The sequence below is a fragment of the Mustela putorius genome, unplaced genomic scaffold, assembly GCF_011764305.1.
Source record: "Mustela putorius furo isolate JIRA1106 unplaced genomic scaffold, ASM1176430v1.1 tig00003875_pilon_pilon_pilon, whole genome shotgun sequence".
NCBI classification, from domain to species: Eukaryota; Metazoa; Chordata; class Mammalia; order Carnivora; family Mustelidae; genus Mustela; species Mustela putorius.
In genome coordinates, this window is record NW_025422026.1 from 1,901,551 (window position 1) to 1,920,716 (window position 19,166).

Sequence of the window (19,166 nt, forward strand, 5' to 3'; positions counted from 1 at the left end):
AGAGTCCGCCTTGGAACTCTCTGGATTGAAACCAGAGCATTTGCATGGCCCGGACGTGAGACCCTCAGAGTGCCGTCAAGTTCCTGAGGAATTTGGGTTGGGTGGGGTGGCCTGTGCCCAGGCGGGGGACACGAGTCTGCCCTTGGCTCACTCTCGGACCCTCGCCGGCTTACATTTCTTTTGGCAGCCGCGTGGAAGGGTGGGACCCAGCCAGACGCAGACCCAGGAGGGCACGATGGAGGGACCCGGGTGCGGGCCCGCCCCTCCCCAGCCTCCGGCCTCCGCACGCCCCCGGCTCCCGCGCACAGAATGTGTGCCTCCTGCCAGGGTGCCTCACTCGCCGACCACGTCCCCACATCGAGCCCTCCGGGGACTTCTGCCCCCTCCGTGAGGAACCCTCTCTGGACCCCGTGGTGTCCTCTTGATGGTGTGGCTCTGAGCTGGGGCTCGGCCTGCTGTGTCTGGGCTCCTCTTCGGCCAAAGGTGCTCCTGGAGATGGTGGGCCGTGGGGTCTGGCGATCCAGATCCCGGTCCTGCCTCGGGCACGGCTTAGTCAGGAGGCCTTGGCGGCACATTTAACTCCATCAGGGCTCAGATGCCAGACGCGCACAGTGCCCTAGGGAGGCCCACACGAGGTGACCTGGGTCACATGCTGAGCGGGAACCGGGCCCTGGGAGGGTGCGGGGCTGCTGCTCCCTCCCGCTGCTCCTTCTCCCGCCTGAGGGCCCAGCTTCGTGCACAGACGGCGTCTTGGCAAGTGTCTGCCACTTGGAAGCTAAGGGTCCCCACGGTCTCAAGTGTCCCATGAGGACAGACGCTTGTGTGTGGCATCTTCAGGGAGCCCAAGGACACAGGTCTCAGAGGGAGCAAGGTGACCACCGGTTTTCCCTGTGTCTTGTCCCACGGGACCCCCTCAGAAATGGTGACCTCAGGGGCATGTGGCCTGGAGCAGGGGTCCTGGGAGGAAAGGGCCAGCTTCCTGCTGCGACCGCACCCCTGCCGCCAGGCGTGGCCACTGGCCTCCGGGCCTCGCCTCACCCAGTGTGTGTGTCCCTCTGGGCGCTGGTCTGGTTTCCTTATCACTCTGGCTCTCCGCCAGGGAGTCCAAGCTCCAGGTTTCATTCCGTCCGGTTTCCCCAGGGGCTCTGCCGAAAGAGGGTGGGCGCCCAGGCTGCATCAGCCCTGCTCATGGGGCCAGAAGCCCTGTCGAGAATTCAGAAACGGTGCTCCATGGGTCTCCTTCATGCCGAGCTTGGGGCTGAGGGCATGGGGAGGGGGACAGGACTCAGGTGACCAAGAGGTCTCTCCCTGTCCCTGTCCCTAGGCTGTCCACAGATATTCAGCCGGAAATAAACTACAAGTCATGGAGTTAAGGAGGAGAGATGGGCCCTCCCTGACCCTGCGGCCAGGGCCCTGTTCTTATCTCTGATCACACTTTGGACTCATGGTCAGTCAGCCCAGGTGCCCCAAGCCCAGAGACTTCTCTGTCCTGAGCAACCCCAGGATCTGGAGAACACAGGCCTGTGGAGAGGAGAGACCCGCCGCCTTGCTTTGTCCCAAGCCTTGTCACACCCAAGCCTCCGCCCACCCGCCAGTCATTCGTAGCTGCTCCTGTTTCTGCTGCAGCCTGGAGAGCTGCCGCCCGAGTGTGCCTTCTGGCCCTGTGGGTGCTCCGCGCACACCCCCGTGGCCCCTGGGCGTGCACACCCGTAGCTCGGCATCTTCTTGTGCCTGGATCGTGTGTGTCTGCCGGGAGAACAGGGCAGGCAAAACACACTGTAGTTTGGAAGCAAGACCTTGGTTCCTTCCCAGCTTCCCCAGCAGCGTTGTCGGATCTCGGGCAGCTTAGTTACTTTCTCTAGGAGTTGGTATTAAACCTTTGTAAACAGTCACACCCGGGTGAGGATGGACGTTGGGAAGCAGGTTGGAAGCCCTGCTGTGGCATAGACTCGGGCTTATGGACAAGAGGGAGGAAGCAGCAAGTGCCCCGATACAATGTAACCACGCACCTAATGTGGGCTGCGGAGGAGTGGGCGCTGCTGGAATCAGACCAGAGCAGCCTAGCCGCCCAGCCAGAGAGGGGGGCACTCAGCGGATAGAGCGTCATGAACCATTTGAAAAAGCTGAGAGGTTCCGGGGACAAGGCGGGTGTCGCTGAGCTGGTGGCAGAGCGCGGGCTGCAGAGATGGAAGAGCGCCCCAGCCGCACCCGTTCCCCGCCCCCGTCCTGCCGGCCCCACCGCGCGCCCGTTCTGAGCCCCCAGGGGCTTCCCCGCCGCCGGGCACTGACCTCCTCCCACCGGTGTCTCCGCAGGTGGTGAAGCTCAAGGGCCAGGTGCTGTCGGTCATGTACCGGCTGCGCACCAAGACACGCGAGTGGATGCTGATTCGCACCAGCAGCTTCACGTTCCAGAACCCCTACTCCGACGAGATGGAGTACGTCATCTGCACCAACACCAACGTCAAGTACGTGCTTGCCGTGCCCCCGGCCAGGTCTGGGCACCTTTCCTGAGTCTGGGGCTGGAGCTCCCTCTCTGCATGGGCTCCGGCGCCCCCACAGCCGGTGGCCCCCGCGGGACCTGCAGAGCAGGCCTGGGGCTGAGGGGGGCTGTGGGCTGCGTCACAGCTTCCCCTCTCTTGCCTTGCCACGCTCCTGCCCCTGCTTCCCAAGCCCGAGGGACGGCCCCCATGGCTGCCCCACCCCCCAGCCTCGATGCAGGTGTCCTGCTTGCTGGGCCTGGCTGGGCCCCCGGCACGCAGGGCCCGGCATGGCCGAGCCAGGTGCCCTCTGGCTACAGGCATCCCTGCTGCGAGGGCCTGATTTCTTGGCCCTTTGGAAGCAGGGTCGGGGAGTGAGGCCGGGGCTGCGGCAGCCCCAGGGTCTGGGGGGTGGCAACGTACGGACACACAGGCCCCCTGCCGCTCAGTCATCCACACGTTCCTCCGGCTCCAGGCCCCATGGTGCCAGCTCACCGCTTCCCCCCGTATGCCCGCATGTTCGCCCAGAGCCTGGGCTCCAGGCTCGACCCCGCTTCCTGTGACCTGGAGTTGTGTCGGGTCACCTCTCAGAGCTCACTGTCCTGTCGGTGCAAAGGGGTGTGGCAGTGCTTCCGTGGGGCGGCCGTGAGGCCGGAGGTCAGGCTCCCAGCTACAGGCAGGTCACGCTTCCTCCCGTGATTTGTTGTCGAGGGACACAAGGGCAAAGAACCAGCATGATCAAAGGCAAAACAACGTCCAAGGCTACATGAGCTGGTGTCAGGGCCCCCCACGTGCCGGGGCGTGAGAGGAGCTGCCGTCAGACTTCCTCGGTGCCCACGTGGGTCAGTGACACTGCTGTCCTGTGTCCTCCCAGGCCAAACTCTGACAGATGCCACCCCTGCCATCTCCTCTCCTCTTCCGACAGCCGTCCCGGTGATGGTGCCCGGTTGGCGACCACAACCTGCCGGCTTGCTCAGGGCTCTGGCCCCATTGAGTCTCTCAGCTGCCTGGATTGGGGCGTCCCCCTCAGGGGTGCCCCTGCTCTGGCCTCCTCCCCGGGCAGTCTCACCCTGTGTCTCAGCCTCAGCCCTGCTCCTGGCCCACAAGGCCCCGAGCTGGACAGTCCGGTCCACTCATGCGAGGCTCTTCGGCACGGCTGTCCTGGGTTTTGATGCTGGCCCCCGCTGGACGGGTCGCTGTGTCGTCCGAGGCTCAGGTGCCTTGTCTGGAAAGTGGGGAGAATAGCCTGGTGCCCGGGTCCTGCATGTGGACGGTGCATGTGAAGCCGTGGGGGGGGGGGGATGGCAGGCCCGGGGCTGGACCTGGCATGTGGGGCCAGCCGCGGCTGACTGGAACCGTGTCGGTGCGCAGAGTAGCGCCTGCCACCGTGTCCCGGTTCGCTCCTCCCGGGCCACCCCTACCCACTGTAGGCTCTGGAGGTGCACTTGCTTCTTCAGGCTCCGCGCAGATCGTCCTGCCTCCTCCTGGTGGCAGGAATGAGGGTCCCCGGAGCCGATCGGGCCCTCCCAGCACATCCTCCCTTTCCTGTGGGCCACGCTCCTCTCCAGGCCCTGCCACGGGCTCCTCCTGAGACTCGGCACCGGCTCCGGCTCCGGCTTCCCGAACGGGGAGCTCCAGGTCTCCCTGGCCCTCCAGGCTCTCTCTGCCAGCCGGCCTTGCCAGCCCTCGGTTGGGGCCCCATCCCCTTGTCCCCCTCACAGCCTGGCCTTGGCCCCCAACTCTGCTCACTCGCTTTCCCAGTGGCCATAGTGATCGGGCAGATCATCACTGTTCATTCCCCCAAACTGGGTGACCCCCTCGTGTCCCTCTGCTCCTCCTGCCTTGGCCTGCCTGGCACCGTGGCTCTTCTCCGTCTTCCAGCCGCGCCGTTCCAGGCTGTAGGAAGAGCGGGTGTGCACGGCAGCCACGGATCAGGCTGTGTTTCCCCCGTGTCCGAGAGGGTCCTGCAGCTACGTGGTAAACTCGGTATGACCAGGGTCTGTCACTCCCCAGCCTTCTCCATGTGGGGAGGAGGGTCCTTGCTGAGAGAGTGGAGAGGCAGCTGCAGCCCCGGGCCCATCTCCCCCCAGGGTCTCAGGGCTGAGGTGACCGTGTGCTCCCGGCCTGGGGGCAGCTGGTGGGGGCAGTGGGAGCCCCGGGGGGAGGACACCAGCTTGGCTCGGTCAGTGTCTGCTCACGTTGTCGCTGGTACGTTCTGTCCTGGTCCCTCTGCAGCCACATCAGCTGCCACGGTCGGTCGTGCAGACAGGCAAGCCTGTCTAGTACACGGGGCCCTGGACGCAGTTCTAGAACCTTCATTCTCATGTCAGCTTACTGGCTGGGGGGGTCGGGGAGAGCCGCCTGGTCTCTGATGCAGCCTCGTCACCCACTAGCCTGCTGCCTCTCGTCCTCTCACACCTGTGTGCTGCCGGGTGCCTCCTACCTGGCTTGTGGGGGCCAAGGGCTGTCCCCCCTAGGTGATGAGAGTTGTCCCACGGCATCGTGGGGACAGCCCTCACCCTGCTCTCAGACCCGAGGCTGGCCCGGGCACGAGTCAGCTCTGCAGCACATCTGGGCCTCGAGGGGTTCAGACCCGATCCTAGCCAGGCATCCGGCAGAGTCCTCTTGATTTGGGTCAGAGGGCAGGTGAAGCCCCCCTTCCTGGGTTTTTATTTCTGTTCTACTTTCCACCGTTCCTCATTGAGGCCCATGTTTGTACGGGCGTCAACCATCTGGGCTGGATACTCTTGGCAACGGGTGCTCCCAGAGCCCCTCAGGAGGACGCGGGCCCGGGGCAGGCTCCAGGACGCGTGGGGTGCCCATCACCAGGGAGGGGCCGTGTTCCCTGGACAGAGGCACGCGGTGAGGACGCAGGGCCAGAGAGGGAGCACATCCGCCCACAGCCTCCGATTCCGCCTTCCCATGGGTGGTGCTGCCCCAGGGCCCAGAAGGACAGGTGGGACCTCCTCAGGGACCACAGAGGCTCTGCTGTGAGCTCAGAGGCAGGGGCCCAGGGCCAATGGGCTGTGTCCCGTGTCTCAGGGCAGCTGCTCTGGGCAGCTCCGTGGGGTTGGAGGGGATGAGAATGCCCCCTCAGACCTGACGGCGACCTTTTCCTGGTGACGGTGGCAGGAGATGTGCGCTGCGGGCAGCAGAGGGCAGTGACGACCAGGAGGCGAGCCCGCGGCCTGCAGCACGTGTTGGCTGGGCTCGGCTGGCAGCAGGCAGACTCACTGCCACAGGAAGGTCCGTCTGTGCTCATGCTCAGGGCGAGAAAGGCATGCTGCCTTCGGACAGGAGTGTGTGGAAGGAACCGCCTGGAGAACGGAGTGTGCCGTGCTTAGCCTGTGTGCGAGTGTGCCGTGCTTAGCCTGTGTGCGAGTGTGCCGTGCTTAGCCTGTGTGCGAGGCTGCCGAGAGGAAGGTCTCTGTGCCCTCTGCGCTGGCTCCCTTGGCATTGGAGGGAGAAGGGCAGGAGGCACAGCCCGGGGTCTTGTCTGCTCACAGCACCCGTGTCCGGGCGGTGCATGTGCTCGGGGCTGAGTCTGTCTTGTGGGGACACAGTGTGGGCTCTGAGCAGGGGCTGGTGCTTCTATACACGTGCGAGGTAGCAGCAGGCCGGTGCCGGTGCCAGCTCATCTTCAGGGGCTTGTGAAGCTCTCCCTTGGCAGGTCCTGACGGTCTTGTTCCAAGGCCACCGTCGGTCTTCGTGACCACGGATGCTCTCTGTGCTGGTCTGCGCACTTCCTCAGGCCCCCACTACATCCGGTCGTGTGGCGTCCCTCGGCCCCCGCCGGCCGTCTGTCCGCATGTGCTTAGTGGAGCCCACCCAGTGCAGCAACCCTCGCCCCCCAGGACTACAGGAGACTGGAGCCTGGAGTGGGCTGTGAGAGCGGGTGACCTTCCTCATCTCCGCAGACCTTAGCCAGGGACGGGCCCGTGCTCCCAGTCACCAAGCCCCAGCCTGGGACTTGTCCCCCGTCCCAGCCTCCCAGGCACCTGCGGCAGACAACCTGGCAGAGAACGGGGCCCCACGGCTTCTGTCTGGGAGCCTCTCTGGGCCATCTCCTCCTCCCCTGCCTCTTCCCCAGTGCCCCGCGGAGACCTCCGCCCTGTGCCGGGGCATCCTCCATCCCCTTCCTGACCAGCTCGCCCTGCCTTCCGTCCAGCCCACACCGAGCCGCCCACGTGGCCCAGGAGCTGTCGCCAACACACGCTCCCGCCACTCCTCCGTAGAATCAACTCCAAACCCCAGGACAGGCACTCGGGGTCCTGCCGGTGGGCGTGCAGACGGCGCTCAGTCAGTGGCAGGCACAGTGAGCCTCACTCCAGTCGGTCGGGCTCAGGAGCCCCAGGGCTCCTCGCCAGATCCCGGTTCTCCCAGAGCTGCGGTCTCTGCTGCGTCTGACACCGTGGTGGCGGGTCGCACTCTTGCTCAGACTGAGGAAGACCCTTTGGCCCCGGGGAGCGTCGGCCGTCCCCGCCGCCTCGGCCAGCCCCCGACACCTCTGCCGCAGGGAGGCCGCGCTGACGGAAAGCCCGGGCCTGACGGCCCTGGTGTGGGATCCTCGGCTCCCGTCCCCAGCAGACGGGGAGGTGGACAGCAGGGTCCCCCGCACGTGCTGTTGGTGGAGCCCGGAGCAGCCACATCCTCCCCCGCCCCCCTGGAATTTGCAGACCTACCCAAGTTTATTTTTATTCCATTGCCGTGAAATGTTCAAGGAAGCCCATCAGACTTCTTCCCAGGACGGGCGCCTGCGAGTCAGCATTTCCTCCGCGGGTGTGCCACTACGGGCACCGAGACCAAAGTCAGCCGGATGGGGCGGCTGTGTCCGGACCACAGGGGTGCGGTCAGACGCCTGGGGACCTGCTGGCCATGCCAGAGACCATGGTTCCTACCTCCCCCTGGAAGGAGCTTCCTCGGGCCCAGAAGGGGACAGAGCAGAGAGCAAGCTCCCACCCGCACGCCCGTGGCCCTTGCCGGTGCCCTCGTACACAGCGGAGGTGCGGGCCCTTCCTCCCTGCGGCACAGACCTACAGGGGAGCACCCGGCACACAGCCGCACTCCGTGGTCTTGCCCATTCCCCGATAGTCTGTGCCCTGGTGGGACATGGGCTCGGCCACAGGCGGGAGCGGCCGGTGCTCCTTGGACAAGCGCAGGTGGGCTGAAGCCTGGGCTCTGGGAAAGTTGTGGAGGAGGAGAGAGACGGAGGAGAGAGGCGTTCACTGGTCCCACAAGCCCCGGAGCACAGCTCTGCTCTCCCTTCTGCCGCTCCGGAATGGAAGACGTGGGGTGACGGTCCTTGTTACGTCGTGGGACGGAGTGTGGAGTCCGTAGACGGGTCTGAGTGCTGCGTGCACTGTCCCGGGCACGTGTTCAGGACTCTGCGCCCCACATTCTGCATCCGTGAAATGGGCAGGCTGCGGACGGAGGACCGTATGGCCGGGGCCAGCTGTGAGCTCTGTGCTCAGGCTTCAGGCTTCAGGGCCCTGCGAGTGAGTGACATGGGTGCTGCCCCGGGTGTAGCCAGAATAGTAAAACCCTGGAGTGAGAATAAGGAGAGAGAGAAAGTTGTGATTTTTCTACAGATCGTTATGTTCTTTTAAAATACTTGGAAATAGCAGTTAAAAATCCTTTTCAATGCCCCTGTTCCCAGGCGTTGCGGGTGTGGGTGCAGACGGCCTGGGGGATCGCGCCGTGTTTTCTGGCTCACCTTTACCCGGGGCTCTCGCCCCCAGGGCGGGAGACAAGCCACCTGTTCTCCCGCACCGGCCACAGCACACGTCCTGCCCACTGTCCTCCCAGACCCTGTCCACACTCTGAGGACCCCTACCACGTGGGTCTGCACGTCCCGTCCTCTCCTCTGGGTCTAACCCAGAGCCTGGTGTGGACGTTTCAGTGGCTTCCCGGGACAGGCAGCCCACCCGGGCTGGATCTAAATACACTGGTCAGGGGTCCCCCAGTGAGGTAGTCTTCTGAGAGGTCTTCCTGGGGGGGCCACACGTGAAGGGTGCAGTGCGGGGGTGAGTGGTGTCCACACTGTCCTCTCTCTGGCCGCCGGAGAAGAGTTCAGGGACAGAATTTGGCTTATGTTGTGTTTCTCGGTGGTGGGAGGGGCAGGACGTGGACTCGGGCTGTTTGCGGCACAGATTTTCACGACCAGCTCTGCGAAGGAGGGAGCGGCCGTCGCGGGACGCAGTGAGCTCCCCAGCAGAGGAGGGAAGCCGAGACTGGCCTTGTCTTGGGTGGGTGCTGTGGACCGGCTCTTGCTCTGCTCGGGGAGCGGAAGTGGTCAGCCATCCGGACAGCCGCCCCTGGACCTACACAGCCTAGCATTCTCCGTCTACACCTCCCACAGCCTCAGGGCGCCTGGATGTCCGCAAGCCGCTGTTAACCTTTGTGGACAGGATGGTGTACGCCCCTTCTCCTTGGGCCTCCAGCTGTCCGGCCACTGGAGGGACTGGCTGGGGGCAGCGGGCTGAGAGTCTGGGGGCTCCCCTGTCCCAGGGCTGGAGGAGCACAGCTGCCGCTGAGGCCAGGCTCCCGGCCGGCCGCATGTCCCACCAGTCTCGTCGCCGGCCAGCACAGTGGCTCGCCGGGGGCTGCCTCCCCCCGGTGGGGTGTCCTCCATGCCATGAGGTGGCCACTGCCCCAAACCCTCTTCAGAGCACTGGGGCTTCTCTGCACACCCCACTTCTCCAGGCCTCCATGCGCTCTGTTGTGAAGGGAGTTCGGCAGACATCCTCGGGGAGGGCTCGGGGCTCTCTGTGTGAGCCCAGCAAGAGTTGCCTTGAGAACAGGGGCCTGGGGTAAGTGTGCAGAGGACAGAGGTGTCCTTCCTGCTGGCCTGCTGCAGTCAGCAGCTCCCCTTGGCCAGAGCACATGGCCTCCTCCGGAGCAGGACCCCCCACAGGACCCCCTCTGCAGGGACGCTCCTCTGCAGGCTCCTGCTCTCCCTGCATTTGACCTCTGGGCTCACTGGCAGACTCGCCCTTCACCACAGCCCCTGTGCCTCTGGCCCCCAGCAGAGGGGATGGCATCTTTGAGGGCTTCCTCCCCTGCCTCCAGGCTCAGAGCATGGGGCGGGCGCGGGGGAGACGACCCGCACCTCCCAAGTGTTCAGAAGGGACCACGCAGATCACTCTGGCTTCGAAACACATGGCGACACGGATAAGGGAAGTCTGGCCAGTTCACGCGAACACGGAAGAGACATTCTCCAAATTTTGTTCGCCACGTGGGCCACGTGCTGCCCGTGGCCATAGTCCCAGCGCACAGATTTTGTCCTGAGCTCATCCACACGCTCGGACCGTACCTTCCTGCGTCCACGACGGTCCTCGCAGCAGCGGCCGTGGGACAGCCGGGAGCACACGCTCCGTGAATCGACAGACAGGTCCACACGGTCGCTGCACTCTCGCCGCCGACTCCGTGTAGACCCTGTTCGTCTCCGGCCGCTGGGTACATCCCTGCAGAAGCCCCAGCAGCCGGCGACTCCCGGAAGGAGTGGACGTGTCACGGACCTGCCGGGGACGCCAGGAAGGCCGTGAGCTGCTCACTTCTCAGCGGGTGTGGCCTTTCCGCTCCAGGCCAGCGCGCTCAGCGTGGTTCACCGGCCTGGTCGTGAAGACGCGTCTATGACTTTGCTCCGACGCGCGCTTACTCGCTGTCCGACCGGTGGACGCGGCTCCAGTGCCCGCCGATTCTATGAGTAGCTGGTCTCTGTGTCGTGCCTGTGTGTTTACGCTCTCACGGTCCCTCGCGACCTCCCCGTTGACCCCGGGCACGGGGGTGTGTGACGTTGGTCAGTACTTGGCTGATCGCCGTTCGCCTCTCATTCTTGTCGGCGTTTAGAGTTGGAAGCGACGCTGTTGTACCCCCCCCCCCCCCATTTTAAGGCTCTGAACTGCTGTCGGGCTCGCTGCCCCTTGGAAGGAGCACGGTTTCCATCATCTGAAACATAAAGTAGCCGTTTTCTATAAGGAGGCTCTTTCTGTCTCCAAAGGAGCAGCTTGGGGTGTGCCGTGTGCCGGGCAAGGTCCAGGCTCCGTAAACTCACGTCCGCAGGCCGGCGGGCCCCGGCAGCCGCTCTGCACTCATGTGGGGGACAGTAACGCTGCGGGAGTCCAGAGTCACCGGAGTTTCTGGGTCGATCGGAATGTGTCCTGCAGTGTTTTCACCTGCGCACAAAGAAATCTTAAACCAGAATTTATTTCCTGCATGCAGGCAGCCTCTGGTACAGAGCTTGAGGTCTTGATTTGAGGCATTAAAGAGTCTTCATAAAATAAAGTAAATAAAAACTGAACCCGTCTAGGGGTCCATCGGGTGTCTCCTCTGCAGCGTGGGGCTCGGGGCGGGCTCTGGTCCTGCCCCACGGGTGCCACGCCCATCCTTGGGGACACTGTTGCCTTCCTATCCCTCAGGCAGCTCCAGCAGCAGCAAGCGGAGTTGGAAGTGCACCAGCGGGACGGGCTGTCGTCCTACGACTTAACGCAGGTGAGCTCCTGGGAACTGTCTGCAGCCCAGGGGACCAGGGACTGCGCTCGACCCTTAGCTTGATTCCCCCACCGCCACCCCCTGCAGGCGCAACTATTCTGTCCAGCCACTCGGTGCAGGGGCCTCGCTCCCCTGGGGGTCTCCCGTGACCCTTCTGCAGAACTGGCCCATGAAGGAGGCAGGACCCGTGAAGCCCGGGTGGCAGGTTTGGGCCAGTACGGAGATGGCGGGGCCCATGGTAGCTTTCCGGACGCCGTCTCACAAACTAGGAAGTCGGTGGAGGCAGCTCCGGACCCTGTCAGCCCTCCCCTGCCCAGCCGTCTGTCCTGCTTTGGTCCAGTGCCCGTCTGCTCCCACGCCTGGTCCTGCCTTGAGCCCCCTCTCCCTGTGCTGCCCCCCCCCGTCTCCCTTGTCCCCTCCTCTTCCCTCGGCCTTTCCTGCTGCGTCGGAGAGCGGGCCTCCTCGGGAAACCACACGCGTCCTGGGCTTTAGCCTACGCGGATTATTATGTAACTTTCTAGAAGTGATCGGTGTGACCCCGTCATCCTTTCCGTGACCTCCAGGTCACACCCCCACCCCGACTGTCCTTGGCCTCTGTCAACAGAAAAGCCCCCACGCCCCCCACCTGTAAAACCGTCCAGCCCGAAGTGTCAGGCAGGAAGGAGGGGACCCCTCGGAGGTGACGTTCTGTGTCTCATACGTGGGACACGGTCGTATTTTCATGCGCAAACAGGTTCCTGTCCCCAACCTGCCGGCTGGCGTTCATGAAGCCGGGAAGTCTGTGGAAAAGGCGGATGCCATCTTCTCCCAGGAAAGGGACCCCCGGTTCGCTGAGATGTTTGCGGGGATCAGTGCATGTAAGTTTCCCGACGGCGCGGGGGCCTGGCGGGGGTGGGGGGCGGGGCACTGCGGCCGGACCGTGGGGAGATGCCCCCCGGGTGGGTTTTCCGTGTGCAAGAGCCCCAGAACAGGAGCCCGGTGGACCCTTGCCCCCCGCTCGCCCCTTCCCTGGGGCCCCAGACCGCACGCCTCCTGCATGCGAGGGTTGGAAACGAATGGCACGTGGACGCCCAGTGGTCGCTCAGTCGCGGTCATCGAGTGGCCTCCGCCTCCGTCAGCGCCATCGCCAGAGAAAGTGGCGCGTACTGGATCGAGCTGTCCTGTGACGCCCGTGCGTGCTGTTGCCCCTTCCGGTCAGATTACTATTAAGGTCAGCAAAATACACAATCTGGAAAGGTCTGTGTCGTTCCAAAATTCAGCAGAAGGATCCCGTTTTGTGGGAGTCAAGGAATTTCTGCGAGTTGCAGTGCAGTGGGCATCCGCTGAGGAGAGAAGCCGAGGGAAGACCGGGCTCAGCCCCCCCTGGCGTCCGCACGTGTGCTGCCGACGGGGCCGTCATTCCCGCTGTGACCAGCCGCTGTGCAGCCGAGGAAGGGGCAGCACCGTCTCCCACGAGGGCCACGCATGCTGACCTGTGGGGCGCAGTGACCTGTGGGCCCCGACACGCTGCCCACCTTCATCAGGGGCTCTTGATGTTGGCAGAGAAGAAAGCAAACAGTAGCACGTCTCAAAGTTTTCTCTTCCCCCCAGAGAAGCCTGAGGCGTCGGATCAGACCCTGCAGCGTTTCTAGGAAATCCACGTGAAGTTGTGGTGTGACACAGACAAGACACATTCCCATGTAGGTGACCGAAGGGGGAGAGTTGGCAGACAAAGAGAACAGGAGAGCCCCCACGTGTCCAGCCGCCAGGCTGCGCCCGCACACGGGAGGCCGCAGGTCGACACCCCCGGACACGCACAATCGACCCAGAGCTCCCGAGCGCATGGCTTGCCAGGCACTGGGCTTGTCTGTGGGGTGAATCAGAACACAGAACGCGGGGGTGGAAGGGGCGGGCTGAGAAAGCAGGAGTGCGAAGGGGACGCCAGGAACCCCGACGACCAGGATACAAATTGCCAGAAGATACAGAAGATGCGGAAAAACCAGAACCCAATGGATTCGGCAAAGACCCGGGCACATCTTGGGTTAGGGTCATAAACAGAATTTCTCGTTGGCCTGTATGTTTTTTTCCTCTGATATTTCTAGAGCCACAAAGCTTCCAGGGTGTTCAAAAATAGCCACTCTTGAAAGGAGGCAAGAGAAAAGAAGGCAGGAAGTCTCGCTTCCAAGAAAAGATGAGGACGTTTTTAGCAAATTGCAAAACACTTGGGGGGAAAGTGAAATCATGAGAAAGTCTGAATGTCATGATGGTAGAATCCACGGGTGTCCAAGGACCCGACGGCAGCTCCCGGGTCACGTGCTGCCCAATGGGCCGTGTCCAACCTCACGTGGTGAACTGCGGCGCGGAGGGGTGGGGGCCTGGTGCCCGCGGACCCCGGAAGGCACCGTCGCCCGAGCGCTGCTCTACACCGTGACCTGACGGGGAGGTGCGTGTATCGTGAGCCCTAGAACGTGGGAAAGAGTAACTGGAAATCCACGAAAATCCGATAAAGCCAGGTTGCGGCGGGAGACCTCAAGGTGTGTTTCTTCATCTCCGACACATCAGGCAGATCAAAGTCACAACACGAAGGAAACTATAGAAGATCGAATAATAAAACCAAGACTTTCCGTACAATTTTGTGGCCTACAAATGTTTCGGAGCAGTTAGGAAAAAATGTGCTTCTCGTTGACCCAAACCACTCAGAATACGTGAGAAGGATCGCTTACCTTAAGTGAAAAGTCACGAGAAGTCCCTCGGGCGCCGCTCCCCGGGACCGCGAGCTGCGTCTTCCTCTGCAAGACTCGAGCCTGCGGACCACTCGGAAATGCACGCCAAGAGGCCGGGCCCTTCCGCCCTGTCGGTGTCTCCTCCGGGCGCCCTGTCGTCCCAGCAAAGGGAACGGACCAGGGAAACTGCTCAGGGCTTCAGCGTGACAAAACGTCACAGGGGAGGTTTGCACGCGTGGGAGATTCAGCACATGGCCGCCGGCGCCTTCCCCTCGGCTGCAAGCCCCCGAGCCTGAGCGTCCATCGCTGCTCGTGTGCACCCCAGGGGGATCCCCCACCAGCCAGAGACAGGTACAGGGGAGGGGTCTGCGTAGGCCCCACATCCTTGCCACATAACTAACGTTGACGTCCTTTGGTGCCGTGTCTTGTGGGTGGGCTGTCAGGGGTCGTGGGAGCAACGGGTGCAGGAGTTTTGACGTCGTAGGGCAGCGAGAGGCTCTAGAACAAACATGTCCAACCCCCCTGCCCCATCATAGGGCAGAGCTGGGCTCTGAGCTCCGGCACGGCTCCTCCGAGCCACGGTTCTGTGTTTCCTCCACGGCGTGGAAGGAGTCAGTAGCCGTGTCTGAGGAAGAACGCCCACTGGTCCTTTCTATCTTCCCAAGTCTTGGAACGGGCCTGCTTTCCGGGGCGCATGGCCAGGCCTCAGTGCCAGAGGACAGCCTAGCGCCCTCCTGGGCACACAGAAGGCCCCGGGAGACGGAGGGCGTGGAGGCGAGGGCGGGGCAGGCACACGTGGACGGGCAGCCGGGATGGGTCTGTCCTGCTTGGGGACGCCCAGCCCCGCACCTGCCCCCCGGGTGCCCGTGCCGTGGTCTGGAGGACGGGGAGCCCTTGAGCGTGACCTCGCTGTGCTCTTCTAGCGGACAAGAAGATGATGAGCTCAGCGCCTGCGGCCGGGACACAGCAGATCTACTCCCAGGGCAGCCCGTTCCCCCCGGGGCACTCCGGGAAGGCCTTCAGGTACGTACCGGGCAGGGGGGCTGGGGCCCATGGCAGTACCTCTGGTCTGGGGCCTGCAGGATGAGGCGGGGTCCCCCAGGGAGCGGCTGCCGTGCCGTCCTCACCAACCTGCCCCGGCTCATCGGGTGCTCCCGACCCCGACCCCAGCTGCCAGATCCTCCGTCTGGACGGAGGCAGCGGGGAGGGGCGGAGGCCGGAGGTGAGGAGGGGGCTGTTGGGAATGGGAACAGAGCGGGGAAGGCCTGGCCGACTGTGAGCCGAGCCTGGGAGCAAAGGTCACGTGGCCCCTTGGGGGAGGCCGCAGGCAGGGAGAGGCTCGGGGTCTGGGCGAAGCCGGAGGAGGCTGCGGAGGCCTTGAATGCCACGCGGGGGGCCGGAGGGAAAGAGGGGCGTGGTCCGGGGGGCGACGTGGCAAGGGAGGTGCTGGCGGTTCACAGGACACGTGGTCGCGCTGCAGACGCTGAGCCGGGGTGAGGCTGTTGTCATGGAAACAGGAGTCGGAGGGCAGTGGCGGAGGAGAGGCCGGCTCGTGGCCAGCTGGCTGTGCGGGGAAGGGGCGGGACGGCGGCCCCTGCGCACAGTCCGGCATCGGGAAAGTCTCTCTCGCTGCTCGTCTGTGGAAGGGCAGGAGGGAAGGACAGACGGAGGGAGAGGGGGAGGAGAGATGGATGTCGGGGAGCTGCTAGGCCAGGCCGTGAGCCGGATTTCCTGTCAATGTGAGGGGCCCAGGCTGGCGGGTGTGGGGAGGGCGCGGGGTGGGTGTGGCTGTCGGAGGTCCGGCGCCCCGAGCTCTGGCAGAGCGATGTCACCGCAGGCCCCTGAGCGCGTCCTCACGCTGAGCCCAGCCATGGGCCTGGCAGCCGTGGGCCTGGCAGCCATGACCCACCTGTGTGCACTGAGGCAGGCATCCCTGGGGGCTCTAGGGAGTGCCGGGCATGGGCTTGCTGGGCACAGGGTCCGGCCCTCGTCCGCCAGTGCCCCAGGAGGACGTGAGGGCTGAGCGTGTGGGGAGAGACCCCGACCCACAGAGAACAGGATCGGCAGAGGCTTTCCGAGGCCGCCGGCTCATCAGGAGGGAGGGTGGGGAAGGGCCCTTATGTTGAGGGAGGGGTGGCGGCAGGGGAATGCTGTGCGCTTGGGGGTGGCTGGGACAAGGAAGCACAGACACACTTGGAGCGTCCCTTTCTGACGAGGGACCGGAGAGCACGGAACAACTATGATAACACACGCAGTAAGCCCGTACCCACTTTTCTCTGCCGGCCTGTACGCTGCCTTTCTTTGAAACCACGGTCAGCCCGGTCCCCCAGCCTTGGCTCCCTCCTGGCCCGCAGCGCTGCCCCGCTCTGAGCTGCTCCAGGACGAAGGGCATGAAGCCAAACGGAAGCTCTCACCTCCCCCTTTAATCGCGCGTGTGTTGTGGGATACTGTAGCATCGCCACGGCTGGAAAACGCTGCGGGCGGCAGGGTGTGCCGCTGGCCTGGGAGCCCAGACGGCAGGTCAGAGGTGGCACCTGCAGGGGGCCGGGCACAGAGGCACCTGGGACTTACCAGCCTGTGCCCCGTACTGACTGGAGGACGTGGGAGACACAGGGCGGTGGGGGCCGGCTCCCCACAGCATCCTCCAGATGGGGTGTCCCCCGACAGGTTGTCCTGTTCAAGACCAGCCCCTTGATAGCCCGCGGCCCAGTCCCACAGTCCAGAGCCCGTAGGCGCCCCAGGGGGACGCATTAACCAGCACATAAGGCCCCGGGTCCGCACTGAGGCTGATTTTCACGCTGAGGAGCTTCTCCCTCGGAGACATGGGGTGGGCGGCTCGGAGGAGAGAGTGGGGCCCAGGGTCCGGGGGGAGCACGAGGCAGGCCACAGAGGTGACACAGAGAGGGTCCCAGGGGCGAGGAGGAGCACCCGGGCGCTGGCCACGCGTGGGCCGCCTTGTCCCGGCGTGTTCTATGCTAGAGAGAGAGACTGACGGACAGAGGTGGCTGCTGCGAGCCAACAGGGGGTGCCCCCCGGGGGCCTGCGTAGGGGTGAGGCGTCTCCTCGGGATGAACGCGGTCTCATCCCTTCCAGCTCTTCCGTGGTCCATGTGCCTGGCGTGAATGACATCCAGTCCTCCTCGTCAACCGGCCAGAACATGTCCCAGATCTCCCGGCAGCTGAACCAGAGTCAGGTGGCCTGGACAGGGAGCCGGCCACCCTTTCCCGGACAGGTAGGGGCTCCGGGGAGGGAGATGTTCCCAGGTCCAGGCGGGTCAGAGCACCCGGGAGGGGCCCAACAGCAGAGTCCCGTGCGCTTTCCGCGGCCAGAGTCCTGCCGTGGACGGGAAGCTGGGGGACAGGGCAGATCCACAGATGCTCTGTGAGGAGCGAGCCCCCTCACCACTCTGGACCCCCGTCTGCCCCTGCCGGAGTGCATGAGGACCCCCAGCCCTGGGACACACACCGCTCCCTGGTAGGCACTGTGACATGGGCATCGGGTGGCCCAGGGGACTTCTCTGTGTGTTTGTAGTACCAGGCCCTCATCAGCAAAAGCCGTAGGACCCCATCCTTGTAGGGCGGGGGGTGACTTCACCCAGACCCGCCCCAGTTTCTGGACCCACACATGCTGGGCCAGGTTGGACCCAGGTGGGCAGGAGAACCGTGGGGAGTTGCCGTCAGCCCATGCGGCCTGGGGACCAGGACAGAGGCCTGTTGGTGACGCTTCCCTTCTCTTTGCTGTGTCCTGATCATAGCAAATCCCTTCGCAGTCCGGCAAGACTCAGTCATCTCCCTTTGGGATCGGCACGAGCCACACCTACCCGGCGGACCCGTCCTCCTACAGCCCCCTCTCCAGCCCAGCTACCTCCTCGCCCAGCGGGAACGCCTACTCCAGTCTCGCCAACCGGACGCCAGGGTTCGGTAGGTGGGGAACCAGGGCAGGACTCTGCGGGAGAGCTGGCAGAAGCGCTTTCTCAACGTCCTGAGTTCGGGGGGCTGAGCCCCGAGCTCCCGGAACCCGGGGACCAAGCCTGGGGGTTTGCAGGTGCCGTGGTGTTCCTCGGTCGCTGGGGGCTTGGGTCTCGGCTGAGTGAGGCAACTTTGTCATGTTCAAGGCTCTGGGACCGTGGTCCTGTGTGCCGAAGTGCTGTTTTACCCCTTATGGCCTTGGCGAGGACGTTTGCATGTCCATGTCCAGAGCGCCCTTGTCTTGCTTCAGACACCCGGGTGGCCAACTCTGTGGGTCCGTCGTGTACATAAGAGACGCCGTAAGGTTCCCCCTCAGCTGATCGTCCCAGGAAGGATCCCGTCCCGTGTGAGAGCTCCTCTCCCAGCTTCACAGAACCTCAGGCCATAGGGGTTCGGTGGCCGCTCCCCGTGGTGCCGCCCCCCGTGGTGCCGCTTCCATGTGGGTCTGACGGGCCCGGGCCCCACCTCAATCGGGAGGGGCTGCCAGGCGCCCTGAGCCTCCTGAGCGGGGGCCCATCCTCTCTCAGGGCGGCCACTGTGACCCACCGCGGCTCACGGGGCGTCTCTCTGCAAGACGGACGCCCTCAGGCGAGCGTGGGGCTGAGCCCGCACACCCCGGTTTCCACCTGGCAAGTCAGCCCAGGGGAGCCGCAGTGTCCGCTGCGGGCCGCTCCCTGTCCCGCCCGGGCACAGCACTTCCTCGCCAGCCGTGTCCCTGTTCATTCACATGGAGCACGTTTTCCTGCTCGGCTTCAAGCCAAGCCTGAGTATTGTCCCCCAGCGGGAGCTCAGCCACATGGTCCCCGTTTCTGGAGGGAAGGGTCTCCGGCCTCTTGCTCGTTCTAGCCTGCTGGACACCCAACTCAGAAACCTCTGGACTCTGGAAGCCGCTGGCCCCCAGGGAGCCCCTACCCCCTGGTCTTTGCCTCGGCTGCCGATGTGAGAGGGTCCCCATCCGGGCACAGCGGCCACGCCCCCATTGGTCTCTGGCTGCCAAGCATTCACAGGACCCGCCGACAGTTAGGACCACGGCTGGTGCTTACCAGACGCTCACGACCTGCTCGGCACAGGCACGTCTGAATTCCCATAACTCTCACGGCAGCCGGAAGAGGGAGATGCCTGATTTCTCCCATTTCACAGATAGATAAACTGAGGCGTGGTGAGGTCAGATAGAGGTCACAGTGCCCTTATGTCCAGACTCTGCTTGCCCCTGTCGTCTGATCCGTTGTTAGGGGCACATGGGACTTAGGTGGGGACTGGGTGTCCCGGCGGAGGTTTCTTGATTCATACCAATGAGGGGCTGGGCCCCTCTGCGTGAGTGCGCGGAGACCACGGACAGGGCTCCTGCAGTCTCACCATCAAGCCCTCCTTTGTTGACCTTGACCCAGCAGGGCAGGAGGAAGCGGTCTCTTGTGTTTGGAAACCAGGCCCGGGGAAGAGGTCAGGGAGCAGGGGAGGAACTTGGGGTGGGGGCCAGTCTTGGTGGGCATGGGCTGCCTAAGGACAGCTGTGGGTCAGTGGCAGGAGAC

At 64.2% G+C, this 19,166-nt stretch overlaps 1 protein-coding gene across 6 annotated transcripts in view; it reads left to right on the forward strand.

Moving 5' to 3' along the window:
* ARNT2 (aryl hydrocarbon receptor nuclear translocator 2) overlaps positions 1-19,166 on the forward strand; it is a 141,525-nt gene that overhangs the window by 110,375 nt on the left and 11,984 nt on the right. For 4 of the 6 annotated variants that reach the window (XM_045067138.1, XM_045067136.1, XM_004763631.3 and 1 more), the window contains exons 12-17: positions 2,314-2,465; positions 10,895-10,967; positions 11,701-11,824; positions 14,593-14,692; positions 16,763-16,901; positions 17,424-17,589. In XM_045067138.1, the coding sequence (XP_044923073.1) occupies positions 2,314-2,465; positions 10,895-10,967; positions 11,701-11,824; positions 14,593-14,692; positions 16,763-16,901; positions 17,424-17,589 (754 nt within the window). The remainder of the gene's footprint in view (positions 1-2,313; positions 2,466-10,894; positions 10,968-11,700; positions 11,825-14,592; positions 14,693-16,762; positions 16,902-17,423; positions 17,590-19,166) is intronic. The other 2 variants (XM_045067139.1, XM_045067137.1) reach the window with 1 other exon arrangement.